General features: G+C 45.0%; 1 protein-coding gene across 2 annotated transcripts in view; it reads left to right on the top strand.

The window, feature by feature from the left end:
• Positions 1-6,122, top strand: part of kcnq5b (potassium voltage-gated channel, KQT-like subfamily, member 5b) — a 261,167-nt gene extending 255,045 nt beyond the window's left edge. For both annotated transcript variants that reach the window (XM_063200354.1, XM_063200361.1), the window contains 3 exons: positions 949-1,075; positions 1,474-1,695; positions 3,339-6,122. In XM_063200354.1, coding sequence (XP_063056424.1) covers positions 949-1,075; positions 1,474-1,695; positions 3,339-4,589 — 1,600 coding nt within the window. In that variant the 3' untranslated portion in view covers positions 4,590-6,122. The remainder of the gene's footprint in view (positions 1-948; positions 1,076-1,473; positions 1,696-3,338) is intronic.
• The last annotated feature ends 4,315 nt before the right edge of the window (positions 6,123-10,437 follow it).

The following is a 10,437-nucleotide window of genomic DNA, read 5'->3' on the forward strand; positions in this document are numbered from 1 at the left end:
GTGTGTGTGTGTGTGTGTGTGTGTGTGTGTGTGTGTGTGTGTGTGTGTGTGTGTGTGTGTGTGTGTGTGTGTGTGTGAGAGAGAGAGAGAGAGAGAGAGAGAGAGAGAGAGAGAGAGAGAGAGAGAGAGAGAGAGAGAGAGTGCATGTATGTGTGTGTGAGTCTGTGTGTGTGTGCGTGTTGTGTATTTATGTGTGTGAGTGTGTGTGAGAGATAGAGAGAGAGAGAGAGTGCATGTATGTGTGTGTGAGTCTGTGTGTGTGTGCGTGTTGTGTATGTATGTGTGTGAGTGTGTGTGAGAGATACAGAGAGAGAGAGAGTGTGTGTGTGTGTGCGTGCGTTTTGTTGTGAGAAGAGAGGCATCCTCTCTGTCCTCATTACAGCACATTGTTTATATGAGATGCTTATCGGTGATGAGCAAACACCAGCACTGGCAGAGGAAATATAATTATTCTGCTAGCACTGAAAGAAGGATAATATTATGGATATTGTAGCAGTCCTGCCTGGCAGACATGGGTGTTAGAAATAACACATTATGCATGTTGCTTAGCGTATTTTCAAGCCTCGCAGTAAATTGCACTGCAGCTTAAAGTAATATTCATATAGTGCGTTCAGCAGGTAAAAGCTCAAACACACATTTTATTAGCTTATTTGGGAGGACCAATAGTTATTGAGAAAGCAATATAGCACCCCAAACAATGTTAACACACACACACACACACACACACACACACACACACACACACACACACACACACACACACACACACACACACACACAGAGAGAGAGAGAAACACAAAAAATAAAGCATAAATGAGAATAAAATTGTCTTGTAAACCAAGCTGTGTGTGTGTATATGTGTGTGTGTGTGTGTGTGTGTGTGTGTGTGTGTGTGTGTGTGTGTGTGTGTGTGTGTGTGTGTGTGTGTGTGTGTGTGTGCGTGTCCAGAGTGGACCAGATCCTGGGCCGGGGCCAGATCACCCTGGATAAGAAGGTCCGGGAGAAGCTGCTGTCTGATGGGGACCTGCTGGAGGACGTCAGCATGCTGGGACGCGTCTGTAAGGTGGAGAGGCAGGTGGGTGGTATAATATAATATAATATAATATAATATAATATAATATAATATAATATAATATAATATAATATAATATAATATAATATAATATAATATAATATAATATAATATAAAATAATTCATATCACCTATAAGGTGTGTAAATAATAATCAAAATGTATCGATGCATCGATCCTACGGCCGACGATTCAATTGAATCGAAAATACTCGAATGACTCCTATCCAATGCCCGAGCTCCATAACATAATAGAAGTAGAAAAGTAATTAGCCAAAAAATCGAATCGAATCGTATAGTATCATGGGGAGTTCTTAAGTATCGAAAATAATCAAATCTCTGCCTTAAGAAATCGATACCGTATCGTATCGTCATGGAGGCTGTGATTTACACCCCTACGCAGGTCCAGTCCATCGAGTCCAAGCTGGACTCCCTGCTGGACATCTACCGGCAGGTCCTGACGAAGGGCTCGTCCTCCTCGTCCTCCTCGGCGGCGGCCCTCACCCTCTCCTCGCTGCCCCTCTTCGAGTTCGAGCCCTCCTCCTCCACCTCCTCCGGCTACCCCAGCTCCATCCTCAGCAAGGACCTCTCCACCTCCTCCTCCTCTGCTGGGGGACAGGGCCAGGTTTGTTCCTCTGTTTTCATTTGCATTACATTATGCTTTTACCCAAACAAACTTAAAGGGACACTGTGCAGGAAATGGTCAAAAAAAGTACTGCAACTATGATGCCCATTGAAACTGGGCTGCCTATTGCCAAATTTGATTTTCATGAAAGTTTACGAAGTAATAAACTAATATTTTCTAGTATGGTCCAAGTACAGTCATTTTTGCAGCTAAAAATGGCAGTTTCTGGAAATTCAAAATGGCGGACCATGGAGAAGATCCCCCTTTTCATGTAGGAAAAGTAATTTTTTTTTAGTCATAATGAATACTTAGAATTTTATGGTGGTGGTAAGTATTAATGAAAAAAGGTTACATTAATGAATGGGAAGCAAGAATTCTGGAAATAAACAACTGAAAATCTTACACAGTGTCCCTTTAAGGCTGTTTCCCGCTGCCGGTTTTCTGGTAGGCCTACTGCTCGACAAAGCGCCACTGGGCCGCCACTTTTTGCTTACTATTGAGCTGTGCCGTGCCCACGCCAGAAGCAAAACGTGTCGGCCTGAGCTGTAGGCCTACCTGAAAACCGGCAGTGGAAAAGAGCTTTTACTTACTTGGACGTTTTTACCTGCAACCGTCCGTGTATGATCGTGGACAAGAAGTGTTTGTTTTTTCAGTGAGTCCAGGTCAAAATGGCAGTAAAAATACAGGACGTAGACAAAGCATATGATTTACGAACTAACAGCACATTACATTTGGCAGACATTTTTTAACCAAAGCGACATGCAATCGAGGACATAATCATAGCCTACAACATTTGTTGTCCACAGGAAATATACAGAACAATAAGTGCAGATGCCAAATTGGGTTATTTTGTTATTATTTTTTCAGCACAGGGTTAAGTAGAGTGCACATATACACACACAACATGCAATACAGTTTACCCTGGGACTCGACCAGCTCAAGCATTAGTGCAGTCATGGTAGATAAGAGTCTTTACCTGCTTCTTGAAGGTTGAGAGGGATGTGGCTGCCTAGTCTTGCTACCTCTGTATTGTGTATTGTGTATTGTGCCTTTTTTGCTCTTTTTCTATCAGATGTACAGTAAATGGCACAGAACAATTTTCTGCAAAGACAATAAATCTATCTATCTATCTATCTATCTATCTATCTATCTATCTATCTATCTATCTGTCTGTCTGTCTGTCTGTCTGTCTGTCTGTCTGTCTGTCTGTCTGTCTGTCTGTCTGTCTGTCTGTCTGTCTATGTATCTATCTAATCTGTGTGTCAATGTTAACTGATGTAAGGCATTTTGCTATACTCAGATTTTTGCCACTGTATATGTTTACTGCAATGTGCAATTATGTGTATTAGGTCTTTGTGTATGTCTTGTATCTACAGTATGTCTTGTATATCTATTTCCACTGCCGGTTTTCTGATAGGCCTACCGCTCGACAGAGCGCGACTTGGCTGCAACTTTTTGCTTTTTGAATAGGCACAGCACAGCTCAGTCGTGAAGCTAAAAGTGGCGGCCGAGTTGTGCTGTGTCGAGCTGTAGGCCTACTTGAAAACCGGCAGTGGAAAAGAGGCATATGTAAACTGTCAGACACCTTACGTAATTTCCCTCGGAATTACTGTAATAAAAGTACTCTACTCTACTCGACACAGGTGCCCCGCTCCGCCAGCTCCAGTCTCCACCACCACCGGGGGCTGCACATCATCCTGGCGCCCAACGAGCTCAACCTGAACCTGGGTAACTCCCCAGCCAGCCAGGGCCAGAGCCCCATGCCCAGCCCGGGGCCCTTCAGCCCCCAGCCGCCCACCCCGGATAGCGTGCTGGGGGGCACCACGCCACCCCCGCTCACACCCGGAGGCCTGTCCTCCATGATGGGTGGTCACTCACGGTTCTCCAGCCTGGGTCGGCCTCCTCCACATCCATCCTCCTTCCCTGGTGGTGTTGGTGGTGGTGGTGGTGGGGGTAACAGTGTCATCGCCAACAACATGATGCCGCTCCCGGCGGTGCCTCCACCACCACCGTCCCCTTCTGTGGTTTCATCCCACACCCCTTTGCTCTCCCACAGGGCAGGCAGGAGGGAGGCAGGCTCCCCTGGTGGTGGCGGAGACTTCTCCCCACCCTTCCTGATGGGGGTGCGGGAGGAAGCGGAGGAGAGCCTGGTGGGAAACACCACCACCACCACCACCACCAACTCAGGGCAGCAGGCCAGGCCCCCTTTGACCACCACCCAACACCACCACCACCAGCATCAAAACCCCCACCAGCACCCCCATCACCAGCAACAGCAGCAACAACAACAAACATCCAGGGGCAGGCTGAACGCCAAAGAGGACGGCTCCTGGAGGAGACAGATGAGCCTGGAGATGGACCCCCTGGTGCCCGTGCCGAGGAGGCCCGTCTCTGGGGACCTGGGCCTTGGCAAGTCCCTGTCCGTGCAGGACCTCCTTGGGGACTCTGATACGGGACCGGAGGTGGACGGCCATGGTAGCCGTGGTGGTTGTGGTGGTCGTGGTCACCACCCTGGCTTGTCGTCCTCCTCGTCCTCCTCAGGGAGTGGGGACGATTGCAGCACAGGCGGTGGGCTGGGGGATGCCATTTGTGGAAGGGGTGGAGGAGGTGGAGGTGGAAGTGGAGCTGGAGGTTGGGGAGAAGCAGATCTCTTCATCAGTGATAAGGACCTGGAGATGCCCCAAGGCCAGACGTTTGACTTTCTGTCGCCGGGGACGACGCAGGAGGCCACATTCTCCTCGGAGCTGCTGAGGGCGAGCGGAGTTAACCCTTCGGGCTCTCCCTCGTTCGAGCTAGGGGTCAAGGGGGGGTCGCGGAGGGGGGAGCTCGGGGGTTCCCCTCCTCGTGGAAGTGAAGAGTCTGTTAACATGCCTCCACACGTGCGGCTAAAATAATAATAATATTACCGGTAATAATAATAAAAAATGAGCACAAACGTTGCGATCTGGCCGGCTGGCCACCATCTGAACAGAAATGATTTTTTTTTTTTTTAAATTAATTTTACTGTTCTTTCCTTTTTTGAAAAATAAAAAAACAAGGTTAGGAAATTGTTTCTTAAAACAATGTGACAACCAATCTTTGATAGACATTTTTTTCCCTTTTTCTGATTTTCTGATGAACTGTTTTAGTATTTTCAGAAGAAAGGACAAGAATGCAGTACCTCTACACTTGATACTTTTGCATGAGTTTCTTTGTAAGAAACTATACATGTATTTGATGCACTCGTGGGCAGAGGGACTAGAGTCTTTTTGTTCGTTTGTTTTTTTTTTGTAACAGAGACTGAACTTTGAACTCTGAACTTTGTGAGAACCTCATTTCAAATAGCCATCAAGCCATGACCTCGTCACTGCATGAACCTGTGCATGGGATCCTACAGACTCCAGCATGATGTTTCATTCAAACATAAAAACCAACGTTTCTACAACGTTCACAAAACCAACCAACCACAGCACGGCAGAATGATGATGACATCATGGCACCATGGTACTCTGGGAAGACACCAAGTACTGTACCGTATGTGTGGAGGGGACCATGTTGGGTTTTTTTGCACATGTGAACTGTATGCTATGTACAAAAACAAATCGCATTACGTTACACTTTACAAAGTGCCGGACACGATGGAATTACATCTCTGCAAAATACTGTATTGTACAGTTTTGATAAGCAAATCTAACCATGTAGACACAGTGAAGGAACTTTTCGCAACACTCTCACAGGTTGACTGTTGCGGAGCCTGTGCATGTCTTGTCTTTTTCAAAGTCAAACGAATGTTTCCCCCTCATAACCGAAACATGCAACTTCCAACCCCTCCCCTTCTTTAGCTGTATTATTACACCCGAAAACACAGAAGGATGTAGTATAATAACAAATATAGTGATGGTAGTTCCTTTAAATGCTGCTTGTTACTAATGAAACTTAGAGGAAATGACATGAAACCCTGATAGACATATCTACTTCCTCCAATAACCAATTTTACTCAAGGTGACTCATTATTAATATTTACCTCCTTGACTCTGATCCAGAACAAGAACTTTTAGCATCTCGAGGAACAGTGATGTTGTATGCACTTGCCTTAGAACGTTGAGCATAGACGAACAAACCTGAACTCTACTGCTTAGCAAAGTGGGCATACATTGTGCGATATTTTCAGTTGTGGGTATTAAGCTCCTGCCCACACTGCAGGAGGGAATCTTACAGGTTAAATGTTCACATCTCACAACTCACGGCCTCCCACTATATGAGCCGAAGGTCGGATGCGAGCAGAATTCTCACACTGTACCACACCACATGCTTGTATTCCGGAACTGCAGATGACAAAAAAGCAGAAGGGAAACACGCACCTGAGGTGCAGACGAGGCAATTTGTAGTAGTCTCAAATTGGGTCGTAGCACTGCTTCAACTGTGCGATTTACTCACAAGGGGCGACCGGGATTTCAAACAGTTTCGATTTTCATGCGAATTGCAAATTGCAAGCTGGCTGTGAGGTGAAATCGCTTGTAGTTACCTATATACACTGCAACTCGAAATTCATGAGTGACCTCCGATTGAGCAAGAAATCAGCCCGATTCCCAAAGAGTCGTGTGACGGACAAATTCTGACTAAATCGGGCCTAAAGCAAGACTCAGCCACTGTTTATTCCGTTTTGATTAGTCAAGTATAGCACGGCACTGCTCGAAAACTGGCCTCCATTTTTTTGGCCAACTGAACCGATCTGAGTGGGTCTTTTGCTGCCTACTACCCAGAATCCTGTGCGTCAGCTCATCCTCACCAGTGAATCAAAACAAAGTCATGGAGGCCACCAGATCAACTCTCTTGGAATACTCTTTATTTTGACACTGTATTACTTTGATATTAAAATCAAAGGCAGAAATCGACATTGTAGTATCCAATATGATGTCGCTGAAAATATTTATAGCCTACTTCAATAGATCCATTATCTGTTGGCCTTACATTTAGTCAACTAGCCCACGCAAAATGCCAAAAACATAACTCCAACCATACTCGTAAAGCGTAAGATGGTTTGTAATGGAAACGCAACCCAGGTTGGTTTCAGCGTGACACGGCACGGCATAGCCAGGTTGTATGTGGAAAAAATCCTTAATTAGCTGAGTATCCGAAATGTTCAAACACTGCTAGCTTTGCTAGTGTAACCAAAGTCTTCCTTCACAGTCCAGCTCGAACCCAATTAACCTCAAGACAACTTACATTTGGGAGACAAGAGAGTTAAAAGCTGAACCATTAGCTAAATGAGTGAGGGGTATCCTGTAGAGCAGGGATGTCAAACTCAAATTCAGAGGGCTGCCAAAATTATGATCTGGGATGAAGTCACGGGCCAAACTCAATGTTTTTTTTAATTGGCTAAAATTTCATAATTTTCTCAAAAAGTCATGTATGGTTTGCCTGGTTACCACCAGACCTAATCACAAGTGAGATTTCAGATTGGAACGATTGTGTAGAACTAAAGGCAGTATGGGAGTTCCCAGGCTAATACATGGTAGCTTAACTGTGCCTGAACATATTCTGTTACATTGACCTCTGCCACATCAAATGTCATGTTCAATTCATGTTACTATATAAGTATTAATGGTGTATGGCCAACTGTAACACACATTAGAAATTATCTCCCGGGCCACAAAAAATGACCCCGCCGGCCAGATTTGGCCCTGTGCCTGAGTTTGACAACCATGCTCTAGAGAAGTGTTTCTCAACTTTTTATTTGAACAAAATGATCCCTAGACCCACCCCTTTAGGACTAAAAAACAAAATAGACTAATGTACCTCAAATGCAACTGAGTGCCCCCCTTATGTAGAACCCCTTACCGCACGAATAGACCAGGCGCAATGCGATTGAAGCGACAGAGCGATATGCGCGATTGAAGCGACTACAGTATGTCCGTTACAAGCAGAAGGCAAAGCATTCAAACATTCCCATTGGCTGTGGTCACTGACCTCTATACAGTCATTGGCTGTCGCGGCTGGTCGCCGAACCGTGTCATAGAAAGTTGAAAGGATTTCAACTTCAAACTGTCGCTCTCGTCGCACAAATCGCCTCTAGTCTCCAGAATCGCTTTTGTCGCGCGACTCAATACAAAGTCAATTACTTCCGTCGCTCGCCTCACTCTTGTCGCGGTAGGTGTATTTGTGCGGTTATGCTGTATATTACTGAGCTGTACAAGCCAGGCACGGGTTATGACTCCATGGGCCCATGGGCCAGGCAACAAGACAAGGCCCCCTCCTAGAGACCATATGTTGTAGGGGGCTCAGGGTTATGGCCCCTGAGAAAAATTGAAAATAGAGTTAATAAATGTGTGATTTTAACACAATATGAAAAAGGAGACATAGGGCTCTTTTCAACTGTCGGATTTCTGGTGGGCCTACCTGTACAGCGCGACTTGGCTGACACTTTTTGCTTTACGATTGACCTGTGTCATGCCCAATTGAAATGCAAAAAGTGGCGGCCGAGTCAAGCTGTAGGCCTACCAAAAAATCGGCGGTGGAAAAGAGGCAATAGAGGCTTTGGCTTCATGGCCCCCTTGACTCTTAGACCCCTGGGCCTGGGCCCGGCAAACCCTGTGCAGTAACCCATTCTTGATACTGGTGCGTACCTTTTACACGTCCAAGCAGAATCAACTGAAGGTAAAAACTGAAATGGAAAAGAATGGTATCCTATGAGCTAATCCTATGTACTCTGCATTTTGCAATTCCACAGGATATTGATCACTCCAGTAATGCATCCCACCCTCGTCATTTCAGAATGACTAACAGAAGACTATATTTATTTACATGAAGAAAAATACAGACAACTGATGTTAGATTAATTTTAAACTATATGTATATGTACTGCTATATTTAATGTCACAGGAGATGCTATTTTATGTTTTGATTTTTTTGTTGTTGTTGTTGTTGCTTGATTTCTCCTCTCAACTGAATACACGTTGAACAATACTTTTTCAGTGTCAAACCCGTCAAACCCATCTATTTATTCCTCACTCTTGTCATAAATCAGGGCTGGACTGGGACCAGAAACAGGTCCGGGCATTTTTGGCATACACCCAGTCACTAACCCCCACCCCCACCCCCACACTACAATTATGATGGGCTCAGTCAATTACACTCCACCAGGGTTGCTAGATGAGGTTGATGATTTCCAGCCCAAAAAAAATACTCAAAACCTGCCTGGAAGCTCGAAGCTCCCGCCCAATTCTATTGATTTCTAGGGCCATAAATTGGGCGTTTTTTTCTGCTAAGGCCCATTTGTACCCACAAATGGCCATCTAAGCAGCCCAGTTGGGCAGGAAATCGCCCATTCTGGCAACACTGTAGCCTACTCCACTGTATATTAAGGATGCACCAATGGGCCACCCCAGAGCCATCTAATAACAGAGTTACGTCACTCCCATATACCTCTATGGTCCAATCTTTCCACAGCAATGGCGGCTCTCATGGAGCCTCACGGAGCGTTAACATGGAAATCCGCATTGACTTTAGTTCCATTAGAAGTATTTACTTAGTTCTAGGAGGTGGCCGTGGAACACAGAAAATGTGGTAAAGGTAATGTAATATGTTTGTACTTAATCTTTGTTTGGTATGTGATGGTTCTGTGTTAGTTTCCAACGAACAGAAGTTTACTGTTAAGAAACATTTTAATCTACGCGAATCACATCACCAACCGACTTCCTGGTCCCCGGTTTGCGCAACTGTTATTAGACGGCTCTGGGCCACCCCATCTAAATTGTGGGCCTGCCTGTAAGAGGAAATTTGAAACAAACAAGAAAACAAAATCATCGTCCCCTGATGACTGTTGGCCCACCAGGAAAATGCCCTGTATGCCAGATTACCAGTCCAGGGGTGAGTTTCTCAAAAGAGAAGTTGTTAGCCTGTTAGCAACTTTGGTAGTTGCCAATGGGAAAATGCATTGAAAACAACAAAGTAGCTAATGTAGTAAGCAACTTTGGTTTTGAGAAATTCACCCCAGCCCTGTCATAAAGGTACGACCTAATACAGCACTATCACAATAAAATGATGATGATGTTATACATGCAGTAGGAGCCACTGATTCTTTACCATGTTTTCTCTTGACTTCACCATGATGGCACCTGGCAAGGTCCAGTTCGAAACACCTTGGAGGTGTCATGGAAGTCGCATGGAAGCAGAGGTGTCAAAAGTAAAAGTAAATTGATGGCAAATACAACACTAGCACATGATATTACATAAGGGTTAGGCCATTTACTCCACTGTACCCAATAATATAGACTGTTGTTAATGAAGAAACTTAAAACCTAACGAGGAAACACCACAAACTTGATCCTATAAGTGCAGTTTCAGCTGATCGTAAGCCAAGTATAGGTCTACTGGTTACTCAGATAAGTTTCCTGTGTTGGAAGGAAACCATTTCTGTTTTTACTTTTACTTTTGGCATCTCTGCATGGAAGTGGGAAAATAAATATATATCCTACTGCAGTGGCAGACAGGCTATACAGCATAGACAGAGATTCCTGGAATATCCAGTCTCTCTGGTATAGATGATGGGTTGGGTTGGACTGGGCGGCATCCATCGCTGATGGCAAGTGCACTGTTCTTTTTCAGACTTCCGGGTAGAGGTCAGGGCATGGAGAAGACACAAAATACTGACAGCAATGGTGCCTTTCTTTATGCCTCAATGTCCATCAACTGTCTTCAGCAAATGGAGTGTGGAAAATGACTCATATCTTGCCCAGAGCATTGTCAACATGACGATGTTAA

The sequence above is a fragment of the Engraulis encrasicolus genome, chromosome 1 (genome assembly GCF_034702125.1).
Source record: "Engraulis encrasicolus isolate BLACKSEA-1 chromosome 1, IST_EnEncr_1.0, whole genome shotgun sequence".
Lineage (NCBI taxonomy): Eukaryota > Metazoa > Chordata > Actinopteri > Clupeiformes > Engraulidae > Engraulis > Engraulis encrasicolus.